Consider the following 17,208-nt stretch of genomic DNA (forward strand, 5'->3'; position numbering starts at 1 on the left):
CGAACAACAACTTTTTGGAAATCTAACTTTTTGGAAATCTAACTTTTTGGAAATCTAAGTGTTGTCAGGTGTATGAGGACAGAGGATATGTAAAGAATAGGCCAGACTATGCGGTGTATGTGTAGGCAAGGGGAAAATGAGCCGTAACCAGATAGAAGGATCCAAATACCATACATTTGCTGTAGTTTTTTAAATGAAATTTACCATAGAGGATTCTAGTATACAGTCTAAAGAATGACATAATAATAGAGACTTTCAAGGCCAACCTCTCATCAAATGCTTTGACATCCAAACCCCAGCCAGCCTCCTTTTTTAACACTATATAGGAACTATATAAAATACAACTCAACAACATTATCATTATATGGCAAAATAAATTTTGTTTCCATTGATATATAAAGTTATATATTTTGTAAAATATTTATATACATATAAAATTAAAGGAAAAATAGTAATTACTAAATATAAAATACAGTAAGTCTGCTGGCGCTGAAGGAAGCAGATAAATTGGAAATAAAATATGCCCAATGGCACTCAAAGATTTAAAGTAAATGGCTTTTGACTAAATGAGAGCCTGACTTAAGAAAGGTAGGTAAGTTATAAAATTCAGGATAAAAATTTATAACTATACATGATAAATGAACAAATCAATAAACTAAATAAAATAACCTAGAGATCGATAGTCATGGACTGTAGATTAGTCATTATGTTATTGGAACTTAACAAAATCAACTAAGAAGCCAAACGTACAGTATTATCAGGCAAATGAAACCCTAGAGTATTATCATTTGTGCAAGTGGCGGAGGAAATGGTTGGGTAAAATAATGAAGGCTGAGAACACAAATAATGTACAACATAATAGGAACACAAATACTGTACAGTACAATAGAACTAGAAAAACAGTTAATATATTAAACAAAGTTTTGACACTAATAAGCGTTGGAATTTTAGTAACAAAATTAATAATTTTTATATTCACCTGATGTTCACATTGTTTTCTTCTCGAAGCTAGGTAAATGTTAACCTTAATCCCTAAAATTTCCTATTTTCTTTCACTGTCTGGTAGTACTTTAGTATAATAGTTTAATCCATTCTAGAGAACAATTTTCCCCATAGGAAATAAAGAGAATTCACTCGATGTGTTCCACAAGTTTGTAAGTATGTATCCTCACTTTTAAAGGTAATTATTGAACAATATAACCCCTAGCATAAAGAATTAACAATTCACAATGAAAAATAGAAATGACACAAGCAACTAAACTGGCATGGAAATTAGATAAAAAAAAAGTTACTGCATGGTAACACTCCTGCCTTGTCTTGTGTGAAGCCACGAAGGGTGTCTGTGTAGAGCATCCTAAATTGGCACACTGGAAGGAGATTGTTTCCTTTTGGAATGCTAATAGCTTGTGCAATAAGCCTGCAAGTCAATGTGTCCATCCAATACAATTGCACACATTTCACCTGCTCTTGCCAGCTGGCTTAATATATACAGTACTATGTGTAATAGTGTACATCACCTATATCTAACATAACTGTACAGACATATTGGCTTTTAATCTCAAATCCTCTTACACAACCACTGTCATTTTATATTTTCCTTCAAAAGCAGTCAACCACTTTCCCTTCTACAAAATACCTAAGGACCCATGCCCTATTTGTTTTTGGACATACTCCTATTTTAATAGCACATTACTGTCCAGTCTGATGACAATAGTAAAACTGATGAAAAATTAATAAGTGCTGTACACAATAACTTTATCACCAACACCTGTAAACTATTTAATGCTCAGTCACATATCATTACATATAATGTTAGCAATAAAAATTATTAAAAGAGGCCCTAAAACATTCAGTATATGATTATGTAATATTTGATATAAAAAGCATGATAAAAATATACTGATTATGTAATCTTTGATAACATAAAATGGCTGGTGAAAAATATTGTAATCCAGTATAGTATGTAATCAGCGATGTATAAGGGTTCGGATATTGTCCTTCTCTCTTTCCTTTTCCTTGTTTCAAATATACCTTAAAGTTTCAAGAATTATACTGATCCTATTTTATCCTAAGCTTGAATAATCTTTATTTAGATGAAGTATGTTCTTTCAAGTTAAAAAGTAATGTAGTTGAAATTTATATAAAATTTTTGATAACCTGATAACTTATTTGTTCATGAAATAATTTGGAATTAAAAAAAAAAAAAAAAAGCTCAGTGAAGATATAACCTAACAAATGTTCAACTTTACTCATCATTATATTTGTATAAAGTTCTGCAAACAATGTTTGCTTGTCTTTAAAATTAATTTGTACCAATTGTTTGTGGTCAGAAAGTGTCTTGATTTAAGTAACAAACCAAAAATTTGGCAGTAAAAGATGCAGGGAAGAGTTGAACATATTTTAAGTTATGCTGTGACATCTTGAGTGCTTTCCTGAAAAATAAAAGTGCAAAATTTTTGTTGCTAAATAATAAAGTAATAAGCAAATAAGGGAAGGGGCTTAAACCCTAAAAATGACAAATTCGGAGATAATTTGTATTTTTCCCTAACTAATACAAACCTGTAGCTATTTATGGCGAAAGCTGGAAGGCAACCATTAGATTTTTAGTGCGAGGTGGCAACCCTACCTAACCACTAAGAGTGGGCAGGTAAGGGGTGGTTAGGGAGTACCCAGCCACCTATATCTACTCATGATTCAATAAGCCAAGTCACTTTTTGCTAGCAGGCAGGACTTACTGGGGGCCAGGTGATGGCGGGCCGATTTATATAAATAACTGCAGGTTTGTATTAGTTTAGGAAAAATATGAATTATCTTTGATTTGCCATTTGTTCCCATACTAACAAACCTTCCGCTATTTATATTGGACGACTCACTCTTAGGTGGGAGGTAAGTCCAACTACTGGCGTAGTCATTAACCCAGGTTTCCTTAGTACAGTATTAGATTGTAGTCGAGGGAAACCTTGTACCTCGCATATCAATATGAGTGAGAATGATAGCGGCCTGAGCAACTAAAGTAGTTGTGAGAGCTATCATAAAAAAGCCTTGTTAAGAAGATGCTCCTAGTTAAAATAGGAGCCCTACATATAAAAAGACGTTTCCCAAGGCCTACCTTGCAGGAGGCATTGGGTACGTGTACGAGTATATGAAAAACATACTTGTTTACACAAGGGAAGTGGTTATTACCTGCAGAGGTGGAAGCCAGCTTTGCAAAGGGACCCATGTTCCTCAAAGGAGGGGATGATGATGAAAGTAAAAGAGCCAGGCATACTTTCATTCATCCCAGTCTTACTCAGGGTAGCCAATGCCTTCAACCTTCTGCTACTTGTCCAACAAAGAGCCCGAGGTATTATTAAACCACTTATTGTGTCACCACCACAGGAGTGATAGAGAAAACATATTGGGTCTTCTGTTGGTCACATCTTGTAGGTAGGGTGAGGTGAAGCTTACACGTATCCACCCTACCAATGGCACAGTTTGTGCCACAAAGGAGCTGCTTGAAAACGTTATGGACGGATTCTGCCCCAAAATATTCAGAGCTCTGGGTCATCTCTATAAGGAGGAGAGGGATTCTGTGACTGGTATAGGGCCTGCGTCCCCATCACGGACAAGATCCTTACAACCTTCTTTGACCTTCCTAGGGTTAGCGAGGCATGTTGAATCTAAGGAGCAAACTCCTTCATTGTTTTCCGGTGGTATGGCCTCAATATAATCACTGGCGTGAAAATGAAAAACAATGACGAGTATCTGACCCAGTGTGCTATACCCTTGAGGCTAGGTAAGTACCGTCCTCGTGGTATGTCCTCAAGTAATTACCTGTGTCACAGCCTTGATTACAAAGCAGCAGGTTCCCAGTTGGAGGGCTTGAACTTGAGGTTCAAGCTGCCCGGAACAAAATAGGATGTTACTTGGTTTCTTGACGTGAGCGAGGTATGTTGAAGGAGACCCATAGGTCACTTTTGGTCGAGTGTCAAACTGGGAAAGAGCTATCTTTGGGATCAGGGGTAGATCTGCAGTTTAGACCCACCCATCCCGTAGAAGGCTGTATTACTCCACCACGGGTAATTGGTTCAAACTCAAAGGAGAGAAACGATTGGAGGATATGCTTGATGAACGAGCAAAGGTCTTCCGTTGCCGAAGCCTAAGAGCGTGATTCCCTTCGATGGCAATTTTTTGAGTGCATGACAATAATAGCACTCTTGAGAAGAGGAAAAAACAGACTTCACTTGACTTTCACCATGGAGTATCTAGTCGTAAAGGAAGTCTGTAGTGGGTTCTCCAGAGTCGTAGACGTGCCAGTGTATGTTGCCTGTCTTTTCATCAAGACAAGTCTTGCCGATGAGGCTAGACCGAAGCTCTGATCGAGTCCCCTTAATGAAACGCGTGACTATGTCTGCACGAAAGTGGGGAGAAGCCATCTATTCCTTTACCAAGAAAATTGCTCGCAAAAGGGAATCGAACAGGAGACAGCAGTCCTCCCGCAAAAAGAAGATGACTGCTTGTCATTGATATTCATTCTGCTTCCTGAAAAAAGACCTCTAAAACAGAGGCAGTAGAAGGAATACTCTTGCAGAAGGGGTGGAGTCTATATAATCCACACCCATGGACAGTATACCCCGAAGGGGAGATCTCATAGAAGGAAGTGTTTTCCCACAAACAGGAAACCGACGAATCACTGTCATCCCCCCCCCCCCCGGCACTTTCCCGAAGAAAGAAGGTGCCTACTAGGGGATTAAGAGACTGTATCATCCATGCTCTGTCTTGTAGAGGACCAAGAGAAGGATGATCCCTAGAACTGAGGGACCTGGGACCCAACTAGTTCTTCAGAGGTCGCACTCAACGGGGACTAATTGCGGTCTTGTCAGACCTGTAGAAGTTTCTACGAGGTAATGATAGTCTATGGATATCCGTATAGGATATGACCTTCGTGTCATTCCTTCGATTACTCGAATTATAGATCGATGTAAGTGGAAAGAGAGGTCTCACAGGAGTTAGAGACTGTAAAATCAGTCTTTCAGACAAGGGCCGATCCTATATAAGAGGCTAACTGGTTGATCGCAAAACCTTACCTCGCATGACAAGGTTTGAAGGTTAAGCTTGTCTCACAAGGAGAGACTAAAAGTAGACTCCTCACCGACGAAGCATGGCTGTATTCTCGCGTCCCCCGTCTTCCTATGAGATCGGATGTTCCAGTCATGAGGAAGAAGATAAAGACTGCTTACCATTTCCTAGAGGTAGATGGAAGATACAAGATAGTATCCTTGTAGCTAAATCTGGACTCTCTTTCCTTGGCGAAAAGACATGAGCCAATTATTTTGAGCTCGTGGGAGGGCTTCTCTTATGAGAAAGGAATATACTCATTTCAAACCACTCCAGCCTAAAGAGGAGCTCCGGTTATGGGAGAAAATCATCATCAGACTTTGTGAGCAAGCCTGAGTTTCATGAAGTGTAGATAAAAGATGTTTCCCTCGAAGGGAAGCAGACGGAGGTTGAATGTGTTTTCATTAAGGTCTGAGGGCATAAGGGCCAATGGAGATTGGGAGAACACAGATTTTCAATATCCTCTGTTATTCCTGTCATGTCACTCATCAAGGGCTGACCTGAATCATAGCAAGTAAATTGCTATGGCTGTCGATTAGACCGCACTGAATTTCATTCTCTATGAGGGAGAGAATGGCGGTAACCTCAAGAGGTGGTGTCTCCTGCTAGAGGGGGAAAAAACAGATTAAAAGAATCCGCCTTCCTTATCACATCCGAGATCCGATTTGCTTCAGGAGACCGTCTAACTAGCATAGTTCCTATTCAAGCAAACTCGGCTCGTGAGCAGCCCTGTAATAAACAGGACAACAGGAGAGTAGAGTATGCTCAAGACTGAAGAGAGATGATCTAAGCTGTCTAGGAGAGAGTGCTCTCTTGAGCAGCTACCTCTCAGGAAGTGGCTGTCGAACTAGAGCCCTAGAATGGAGCAGTCTTATAGTGATCACTATTCTCTGACTAGTGGACGTCAGGCAGCAAAATGGCCAGCAAGCAAAAACGACGAGCTACCGTCGAGTAGGATAACCAATGACTAGCTGTTGAACATAAAAACAGCAAACAGTGCTATTGATAAGCAACCGGATCTCGTCTAGCTGTTGAAAAACGGCGATTGATAACTGGCAAATAGGAGATCTGGAAAATCCAAGATCTACCGATTAGGTTGAAATCATTTCGCTGAGACAGTGCTTCTTGCTTATGAGTGCGAGCATCTTGCATAAGAGCATGAGCGTCTCGTATGAGAGCATGAGTGTCCTGCACGAGTCTTGTACGAAAGCGTGAGTGTTTAGCGTTTACCTCATGATTGTGAGCATCCTCAAGGGTTGAGGAAGTGTCGTAATGGTGGTAAGGAGCGCCTCACTCGTGATCGTGAGCGTGTAGCTCACGATTATGAGTGCGAGAGCTAACGTGAGCGTAGAGCACGATTGTCATGATCTCGTGACCGTGAGTGTATAACTCATGATCTTGAGCGTGAGCACAAACGTACTCAAAGGTTGTGTAAAAACTCTCCCTTGGAAGGGGAATAGCTTAAACCTGGATACAAACCTCTGAGCAGCACTCCGTTGCCCTTCAACGAGTTCTATCTCAAATGTAGTTTAACAAAGTGTTCCTTAAGAAAAAGGTCACGCTTAATTCTGAGTTGTCCCCGAAGGTATTTTCCTAACGAGAATTCTTTCGGAGTAATCCCCTGAAGGGGATTCCGAACAGGAGTTCGATTTAAAAAAATTTTAAAAAGTTCAGATCACAATAACCTACTATCCATGATCATAGCAATCTCTGTCAATCACTGATTGTCACAAAAGACGCCCTAATGGATGTCTAACATCTTTGTCACGAACGGCAATCTGACCGACCAGGAAGACGAGGTGATGAGTCTCGCCCCTGCAATCATTGAACAGAATAAATTCTGAACTCAACACTGTATTGTTGCGAACGACATCCTGACTGATCAGGAAGACAAGGTGATGAGTCTCACCCCTGCGATCATTAAACAAAATAATTCTGAAATCATCATTGGATTGTCGCGAACGACATCCTGACTGATCAGGAAGACGAGGTGATGCGTCTCGCCACTGCTATCATTAAACAGAAGGAAGGTCCGTCAATCAGGCGAGTGTCGAGCACGCCGTGGATTGACAATCGTCCTTGATCTTGCAATTCTCAACAAGCGGAGCTGCATATGTGGGCTGAAACATTGCTAGTAGGGAAGAGAAAAATTGCGGAATGTTGGGAGACGATGAGATCGGAAGAAGGCAGGAAGACTTGTCATCAGCAGAAGACGAAAGAAGGCGAATGGGAGGTGGACTAAGTCGACAGCTAAGACGTCAGCCACAGCTGCAGCCACCAACCTCACAACCTGATGTCGTCATGAAGCGCTGAGGAAAAAAGTAAAGAGAATTAAAAATTCCTCCCCTCTGAGGGGGAAAGAAAATAACCCCATCGAGGAATTGTCAGCGCCGAGGAATCCTTCTGATAACGCGCAAAACAAACATCGACATCCGAAACCGCCACATTACTCTGGAATGGAGTTCCACGTTAAAACTCAAGCCATATCTGTAAGGAAAAGAATGAGTGTAAAGCAATAGTGGTAAATGGATAAGCCTTGAAGGGAGAGAGAGGAGACGTTCGCTCTCTACCAGTCAAAAGTAGAAAATGACGTGGTTCACTGAACTGCGAGTAGATACAGGTTGCTGGATACCCCCTAATCACCCTTTACCTATCCACTATTAGTGGTTAGGAAGGGTTGCCACCTCGCACTTAAAATCTAATGGCTGCCTTCCAGCTTTCGCTGAAGTAATATCCAATATAAATAGTAGAAGGTTTGTTAGTATGGGAACAAATAAAAAATATAAAACCTAATTTTTATTTATGGTGAATATTAAAAAAAAAATTGTAAAAGCATACCTGCTGCTGCAGTACGGATGGATGATTTAGCTTCCTTAGAAAATATGACTGTTCCATGACCATTCGCTTCAAAATATACCCCTATATCAAACTGCAAAGCCATGTGATGTAAATGCTTCACACCTGTTTTAGCACAAGCTACAGGCACTCCTAAATTCTTCATAATGTAGTCAGTTGAGGCACCATTTGCATAAGCAGTTTGCACTAATCCAAGCTTAAGTTTAAGACCTGAAAAATATAAGTATCTTGAAACTGTTCAATATATGAAAAATATTACTGCAGTGCAAGTACCTGTGCATGGAGACTGCACTTTACAAAATTCAAATAAGAAATATAATAAGTAGAAATAATAAGAAATAAATATTTACATTAAACTAAATAGGAAGAACACATTAAAATATAGAAAAATCTTAATTCACATAGAAATTTACCTCAATATATTTAAACCAAAGGATCTAATCCTTATAAATACAGTATGAGGCACTTTGTTTTACTGTTCCTAAAAGTAAAGAGGTGTACAGTACACTGAAATAGTTGAAGGGATAAAGGAAAAATGCATTCATTCAAGGAAAAACAAAAACTAATGAAATGACCTGGCCAAAGGGAATTGCTTGAGCTTGCAATAATCATTGTTATGCATTGCTACACTCATTACTAATGAAAGCAAGCACTGTCAAATAACAAAGGAAAAAATGCAAAAAATAAGATATGATGTAACTACTTAGAATTACTGTACACTAAATATGAAAATAATCTTAAAAATATTAAGTGTGCTGTGATAAAAAATTTGTCTATTGACTCTAAACAATGAAAGCGTAAGATCAGAACTGTCAAAGGCTACCACCATTACAAAAGTAGTATATCCAGACTAATGAGCATCCCTACTAGACACGCAGAGTACTGGCCCAAAAAAATTCCATACAGTCTTACTTTTTATAACGCCAGGGGAGTGTGTATACGAGGTCCAAGCAGTTACCAGACCTGTCAGTAGCTTCACTTATGATTTGCTCACACCCTGATTCAGAGGCAGTCTAAAGCTCTTAAGCCAGGGCAATCGGTAGGCGAAACAGAATTTAACCACTCCCTATGGTGAGCATTGAAATCACCAAGGACAAAAAGGCCTTTCTATCATCTTCCCGTATCTTCACCATATTGGTAAGAAGACAATCAAAGATAGAATCATCCATGTCTGGATTCCAGTAGATCAAACACAAATAGAAGTTGTTATGCCTGCCACAAACTTTTATTACCTGAATCTCATGACATCCACATTCATAGCAGGACTTATGAGAAGCAGGGTATTCAGTCCTAATATACATCGCCATTCCCCTGTCCCTAGGGATGGCATCGTGTTTCAACATTATTGGCTTCTTAAAACCAGTTATAAGTAGTTATATGAGTGCCTCCTATTAGAAACCAAAGTTTCTGAACAACAAAGATTATCATACTGTCTGGACGCAACTGCAAGATCTTGAATATTTGCATGAAGACCACGAATATTGCAATACAGTACACGACATTGACAAAATCTAGGACGTACTGGTCCCGGATTTTGCTCAAGGTCTCCAGAGAGCATAGGAAATAATGGTAATAATTACTTGAAAACCAAATTGACAAGAATGATGACAAAAACATATGTACAGAAATATAAATAAAGTACAGAAATATAAATAAAGTGATTGATCAAATCCTTTATAGATAAAAAGTCAGAAAAACTGGTCAACATGGAGGAGCCGATACACCAAGCAAGGCTAAATACCCTCCAGGATAGCCAGTTCAATTGAAGAGAGGACAGTAAGGATGGAAAAGACAACTTCTTGACAAACCACCAGGCATCCATGGCCTTTCTATTAAGCCTGCCCAACACACCATTTCAAAAAACAAGAGGAAGAAAAAAATATACGATAGAATAGTGTGCCCGAGTGTACCCTCAAGCATGAGAACTCTAACCCAAGACAGTGGAAGACCATGGTACAGAGGCTATGGCACTACCCAAGACTAGAGAGCAATGGTTTGATTTTGGAGTGTCCTCCTAAAAGAGCTGCTTACCATAGCTAAAGTCTCTCTTGTACCTTTATTAAGAGGAAAGTAGCCATTAAACAATTATAGTACAGTAATTAACCCTTTGAGCAAAGAAGTGTTTTGTAATTTCAGTGTTGTCAGATGTATGATGAAAGACAAGAATGTGTTAAGAATATGCCTAACTATTTGGTGTATGTGTAGGCAAAGAAAAAATTAGCCATAACCAGAGAGAGGGATCCAATGTATTAATGTCTGGCCAGTTAAAGGATCCAATAACACTCAAGCAGTAGTATCTCAACAGGTGGCTAGTGCCCTGGCAAACCTACTACTAGAAAACTATTTACCATTACATTCTTAATTTTTGGCAGAGGTAATTTCCTGTATTTTAAAAATAATCGTGTAATTTTACACAAATGTTAGTACAGTACTGTATCTTGCTATTTAATTATTTAAATTGTTTATTATTGCTTGGAAGATTTATTAATGTTTAGGGCAGTACCACCATATATTTATCCTAGCTTAGGACTAAGAATTCTTTAATAGACAAATTCTATATTAGAAGTCCCTCCAAATTAAAATCATACATTATCAAAAGGTACTTAATGGTACCTCTTTATACAAAAATATTATTTTTATTAGTAAAATAAATTTTTGAATATACTTACCCGATAATCATGTAGCTGTCAACTCCGTTGCCCGACAGAATTCTATGGAGGGATACGCCAGCTATCACAATACTAGAAGGGGGTGTACTTACCAGCGCCACCTGTGGCCAGGTACTCAAGTACTTCTTGTTGACACCTCCTCAATTATTCCTCGGTCCACTGGTTCTCTCTGGGGAGGAAGGGAGGGTCGATTAAATCATGATTATCGGGTAAGTATATTCAAAAATTTATTTTACTAATAAAAATAACATTTTTCAATATTAAACTTACCCGATAATCATGTAGCTGATTCACACCCAGGGAGGTGGGTGAAAACCAGTGTACAAGATTAAAGGATAGCTAAGTATCCCATATTTCATATAACAGTTATCTCAAATAACAATGAAATAATAAGTACCTGGTAAGGAAGTCGAATAGAACCGTTACTCTGCCTCTTTTTTAAAGTTCGTCTTCCTTACTGAGCGCAGCGTTCCTCTTGGAGGCTGAATCAACCCAAAGGTGCCAAAGTACACGGGGTTGCAACCCCTACTAAAGGACCTCTACCAAACCTTTAACCCAGGCGCTTCTCAAGAATGAATAGACCACCCGCCAAATCAAAAGGATGCGGAAGGCTTCTTAGCCTACCGTAACAACCATAAAAACAACAATAAAAGCATTCAAGAGAAAGGTTAAAAAAGGTTATGGGATTAAGGGAATGTAGTGGCTGAGCCCTCACCTACTACTGCACTCGCTGCTACGAATGGTCCCAGGGTGTAGCAGTTCTCGTAAAGAGACTGGACATCTTTCAGATAAAATGATGCAAACACTGACTTGCTCCTCCAATAGGTTGCATCCATTATGCTCTGCAGAGAACGGTTTTTATTAAAGGCCATCGAAGTAGCTACGGCTCTTACTTCGTGGGTCCTTACCTTCAGCAATGCAAGGTCTTCCTCCTTTAAGTGAGAATGTGCTTCTCTGATCAGAAGCCTTATATAATACGAAAGCCCATTCTTGGACATGGGCCTCGAAGGTTTCTTGATGGCACACCATAAAGCTTCTGATTGTCCTCGAATAGGTTTAGACCTCTTAAGATAATATTTGAGAGCTCTGACAGGGCAAAGAACTCTCTCTAGTTCGTTACCTACCATGTTGGAGAGGCTAGGTATTTCAAACGATCTAGGCCAAGGACGTGAAGGAAGCTCGTTCTTTGCTAGGAATCCAAGCTGAAAAGAACATGTTGCAGATTCGGTTGTGAAACCAATGTTCTTGCTGAAGGCATGAACCTCACTGACTCTCTTAGCTGTTGCAAGGCAGACGAGAAAAAGAGTCTTGAGGGTAAGGTCCTTGAAGGAAGCTGACTGGAGAGGTTCGAACCTAGATGACATAAGGAACCTTAAGACTACGTCTAGATTCCAGTCTGGAGTGGAAAGACGACGTTCTTTAGACGTCTCAAAAGACTTAAGAATGTCTTGAAGGTCCTTGTTGGAAGACAGGTCCAAACCTCTGTGGCGGAGAACTGAAGCCAACATACTCCTATATCCTTTAATCGTAGGTGCTGAAAGGGATCTCTCATTCCTAAGATGTAGAAGGAAGTCAGCTATTTGGGTCACAGAGGTATTGGTAGAGGATATTGAATTGGCTCTACACCAGCTTCGGAAGACCTCCCACTTAGACTGGTAGACTCTACGAGTGGAAACCCTTCTTGCTCTGGCAATCGCACTGGCTGCCTCCTTCGAAAAGCCTCTAGCTCTAGCGAATCTTTCGACAGTCTGAAGGCAGTCAGCCGAAGAGCGTGGAGGTTTGGGTGCAACCTGTCTACGTGAGGTTGACGTAGAAGGTCCACTCTTAGAGGTAGAGTCCTGGGGAAGTCGACTAGCCATTGAAGTACCTCTGTGAACCATTCTCTTGCAGGCCAAAGGGGAGCAACCAGCGTCAGCCGTGTCCCTTCGTGCGAGACGAATTTCTGCAGAACTTTGTTTATTATCTTGAACGGTGGGAATGCGTACAGGTCGAGATGGGACCAGTTCAGTAGAAAAGCATCCACATGAACTGCTGCAGGGTCTGGAACAGGGGAACAGTACAGCGGAAGTCTCTTGGTTATGGAGGTGGCAAACAGATCTATGGTAGGTTGACCCCACAAGGTCCAAAGTCTGTTGCACACACTCTTGTGGAGGGTCCATTCCGTGGGAATGACCTGATTCCTTCTGCTTAGGCGATCTGCTGAGACGTTCATATCGCCCTGAATGAACCTCGTGACCAGAGTGAGGTTTAGACCTCTTGACCAAATGAGGAGGTCCCTTGCGATCTCGTATAGGCTCCTCGAATGGGTCCCTCCTTGCTTGGAGATGTAAGCCAAGGCTGTGGTGTTGTCTGAGTTCACCTCCACCACTTTGCCTAGCAGGAGGGACTTGAAGTTCAACAGGGCTAGATGAACTGCTAGCAGCTCCTTGCAGTTGATGTGGAGTAATCCTTGTTCCTCGTTCCACGTTCCCGAGCATTCCCGTCCGTCCAAGGTTGCACCCCAGCCCGAGTCCGATGCATCTGAGAAGAGATGAAGATTGGGGGTCTGAATGGCCAACGATAGACCCTCCCTGAGAAGGAGGTTGTGCTTCCACCACAGGAGAGTGGTCTTCATCTCTTGGTTGATAGGGATAGAGACTGCTTCGAGAGTCGAACCCTTGTCCCAATGAGCTGCAAGATGGAATTGAAGAGGGCGGAGGTGGAGTCTCCCTAGCTCGACAAACAGGGCCAGTGATGAGAGGGTCCCTGTGAGACTCATCCACTGTCTCACTGAGCAACTGCTCCTCTTCAGCATGCTCATGATGCACTCTAGGGCCTGGCTTATCCTGGGGGCCGATGGAAAAGCCCGAAAATCCTGACTCCGAATCTCCATTCCCAGGTACACAATGGATTGGGAGGGAATGAGTTGAGACTTCTCTATGTTGACTAATAGACCTAGGTCTCTGATTAAGTCTAAAGTCCAATTGAGATTCTCCAGACAACGATGACTCGTGGAGGCTCTCAACAGCCAGTCGTCTAAGTAGAGGGAGGCTCTGATGTTCGACAAGTGTAGGAATTTTGCTATATTCCTCATCAGATGAGTAAAGACCATAGGAGCTGTGCTTAGGCCAAAACACAGGGCTTGGAATTGGTAGACAACCTTTCCAAAAACGAATCTCAGGAAAGGTTGGGAGTCTGGATGAATAGGAACGTGAAAGTATGCATCTTTCAAGTCCAACGAGACCATCCAGTCCTCCTGTCTGACCGCTGCTAAGACCGACTTCGTCGTCTCCATCGTGAACGTCTGCTTGGTGACATACTCGTTGAGAGCGCTGACGTCCAGCACCGGTCTCCAACCTCCTGTCTTCTTGGCCACAAGAAAGAGACGGTTGTAGAAGCCCGGGGATTGATGGTCCCGGACTATAACCACTGCCTTCTTCTGCACAAGTAGCGACACCTCCTGGTGCAATGCTAGCCTCTTGTCCTCTTCTTTGTAGTTGGGAGAGAGGTTGATGGGCGATGTGGTCAGAGGTGGTTTGAGGCAGAATGGAATCCTGTAACCGTTCCTCAGCCAACTGACAGACTGGGAGTCTGCACCTCTCTTCTCCCAGGCTCGCCAGAAGATCTTGAGTCTGGCTCCTACTACTGTCTGGAGATGCGGAGAGTCAGTTTTTTCCTTTAGATGTCCTGGATCCTTTCCTAGACTTGCTCCTGTGAGAGTCTGGACGGGAGCTTCCTCGGCTGGGGGCTCTACCACGAAAGGGCGGTATGAACCTCGTAGCAGGGGTATCAGCCACTGGGGAGCGATAAGTCTTGGGGACTGAGGCAGCAACCTTAGACTTACGAGCCGATGAGGCTACAAGATCGTGTGTATCCTTTTGTATCAGGGCAGCAGACAAGTCCTTAACCAGCTCTTCGGGGAAGAGGAACTTCGAGAGCGGAGCAAAAAGGAGTTGTGACCGTTGGCAAGGTGTAATGCTGGCGGAAAGGAAGGTACACAGTTGTTCCCTTTTCTTCAAAACCCCTGATACAAACATCGACGCAAGCTCACCCGATCCATCCCTAATGGCCTTATCCATGCAGGACATTAATAGCATGGCAGAATCTTTGTCCGCAGGAGAGGTCTTCTTGCTGAGGGCCCCCAGGCACCAGTCTAGAAAGTTGAACATTTCAAATGCTCTAAACATTCCTTTCAGTAAGTGATCCAGGTCTGAGAAGGTCCAACAAACCTTAGAGCGCCTCATTGCAGTTCTCCGAGGCGAGTCTACCAGACTTGAGAAGTCAGCCTGGGCAGAGGCAGGTACTCCCAAGCCTGGTGCTTCTCCTGTGGCATACCAAACGCTCGCTTTCGAAGTGAGCTTCGTTGGAGGGAACATGAAAGAAGTCTTGCCAAGGTGTTGCTTAGACTGCAGCCACTCCCCTAAGATCCTTAATGCCCTCTTAGAGGACCTAGCTAGGACTAGCTTAGTATAGGTGGACTTAGCTTGTTGTACGCCCAGCGAAAACTCAGATGGCGGAGAGCGGGGAATAGCAGAGACAAAGTGGTCTGGGTAAACCTCCCTAAGTAGAGCCAAGACCTTACGAAAATCAATAGACTGTGGAGAAAGCTTGGATTCATCCACGTCTGATGAGGGATCCAGGTGTGCCTCCTCATCATCAGACGCCTCATCACCAGAGTGTAGCGAAGGTATCGGACAAGAATGCTGAACAGCAGAGTCAGAACGAGTAGGAACAAAAGTGGTTTCCTCTACAAGTAACTGTTGAGGGAGAACCTGAGGCTCAGACTGCAAAGGCTGAATAGCAGACGAAGCAGAAGGAAGGCGCATGGGTGGAGGAGGCTGACTCCTAGCATGAGCGGTTGAACCCAAGGATTGCGCTTGCTGAGCGGTTGGTGGAAGCGGAGTAGCAAGTTCCTGTTCCTGTGGTGAGAGCGGAGCGTGATGAGGTTGAGGCTGCGCAGAACAAGGTAAATGTCTCGCAAGCTGAGGCTCCTGAGGCGCAAGGCCAAGGTGTAGAGGAGCTTGCCTTGTGGATGGTTGAGCTCGCTGCAGCGAGAGCTGAGGAGACTGAGTCATGGACGGGAGAGGTTGTTGTACCTCAGCCAAGAGTTGCACCACTGGTGGAGCAGCAAAGGGAGGCGGAGGAAGAGTGGTATAATCCTCCTGATCCCATAGCAAAGGTTGCCTTAAAGAAGGCGGAGGCTGAACACCAGTGGGAACAGCAAACTCAGACCGTGGCTCAACATCGTACGCCTGGCAGGTGGTACTGCGATCAGGCGGAGCAAGCGCAGGCGGAGCGAGCGCAGGCGGAGCGAGCGCAGGCGGAGGGAGTGTAGGCGGAGGCGGAGGAGCAACACTCTCAGCCCGACACTCACGCATCAAGTCCGAAAGCTGTGCTTGCATGGACTGTAGTAGAGTCCACTTAGGGTCGACAGTCGAGCTCTGTTGTGGCAGAACCTTACTCCTCTTGGGCGGAGTGCAGTCGACAGATGACTGCGGCGAGTCAGAGCTGAGCCAATGACTGCAACCTGGCTGAGCACTCGCGGACTGGACTCTGCGTTTAAGTGGTCTCGAGACCTGAGACCAACGTTTCTTCCCTGACAGATGATCAGCGGACGAGAAAAAGACGGGCTCAATCGTCTGCGGGTGGGAGTGACGGTCTTTGGAAGACACGCCCGCAACCACCGAGGAAACTTCTGTGCGCCTAACAAGGCCTGCCGAACCCTTATGCCCTTCGACATTGCTTCTCCCCTGGGCATGGGAGCTTGCAAGAGGTCCCGGACTGGGAGGACGACTGGCTCGCACAGAAGAATCCTCACGCACCACACTGGCACTGGCACTTGACACTGCACTGACACTAGCACTCGTCACAGCACTGGCACTAACTCCACCCACTGCACTCTTGACCTTAAGTTCCTTAACTTCGGCCATCAGAGACTTATGGTCACTTACCACTGACTCTACTTTATCGCCTAAGGCCTGAATAGCACGCAAAACAACAGACATATCAGGCGGAGGGCAAACAGTAGGTTCGGGGGTAGCCACTACAGGGGTAGGAAAAGGTAGGGGATCATGAGGTGAGGAAAACATTGAAGAGTGAGAAGAACTCCTCCTAACTCTACCTCTCTCTAACTTAGATGAATATTTTAAAAGACGGACAAATTCCAGTTCCGAAAGTCCGGCGCATTCCTCACATCGATTTTCTAACTGACAGGGCCTGTCCCTACAGTCAGAACAAGCGGTGTGAGGATCTACCGAGGCCTTCGGAATACGCCTATTGCAAGACCTACATCGTCTATGGGAGGGGGCTTGCGAAATGTCAGACATCTTGAATCCAAAGAGTTAGCCAAAGGGGTTTCCAAAATCAAGCAAAAGATCGTTAACCGTTAATCAGGACTATATAAAAGCTATCTAGCTAATATAAGAAGGTTTCCAGTAATGCGACAGCCGAAATCTGAGAGAATACTTCACCAATTAGCCGTGAACAAACTCGAAGATCATAAGCGTATCCCAGAACGTCTTGCCGGAAGCACGACAGAGGAATAATTGAGGAGGTGTCAACAAGAAGTACTTGAGTACCTGGCCACAGGTGGCGCTGGTAAGTACAC

General features: G+C 43.1%; 1 protein-coding gene across 1 annotated transcript in view; it reads right to left on the reverse strand.

Annotated features, from left to right (window-relative positions):
- nst (phosphoglucomutase 3-like protein nst) overlaps positions 1-17,208 on the reverse strand; it is a 41,966-nt gene that overhangs the window by 13,222 nt on the left and 11,536 nt on the right. Inside the window, exon 7 of the mRNA XM_068360775.1 lies at positions 7,936-8,163. Within this exon, the coding sequence (XP_068216876.1) occupies positions 7,936-8,163 (228 nt within the window). The remainder of the gene's footprint in view (positions 1-7,935; positions 8,164-17,208) is intronic.

The sequence above is a fragment of the Palaemon carinicauda genome, chromosome 37 (genome assembly GCF_036898095.1).
Source record: "Palaemon carinicauda isolate YSFRI2023 chromosome 37, ASM3689809v2, whole genome shotgun sequence".
Classification (NCBI taxonomy): Eukaryota; Metazoa; Arthropoda; class Malacostraca; order Decapoda; family Palaemonidae; genus Palaemon; species Palaemon carinicauda.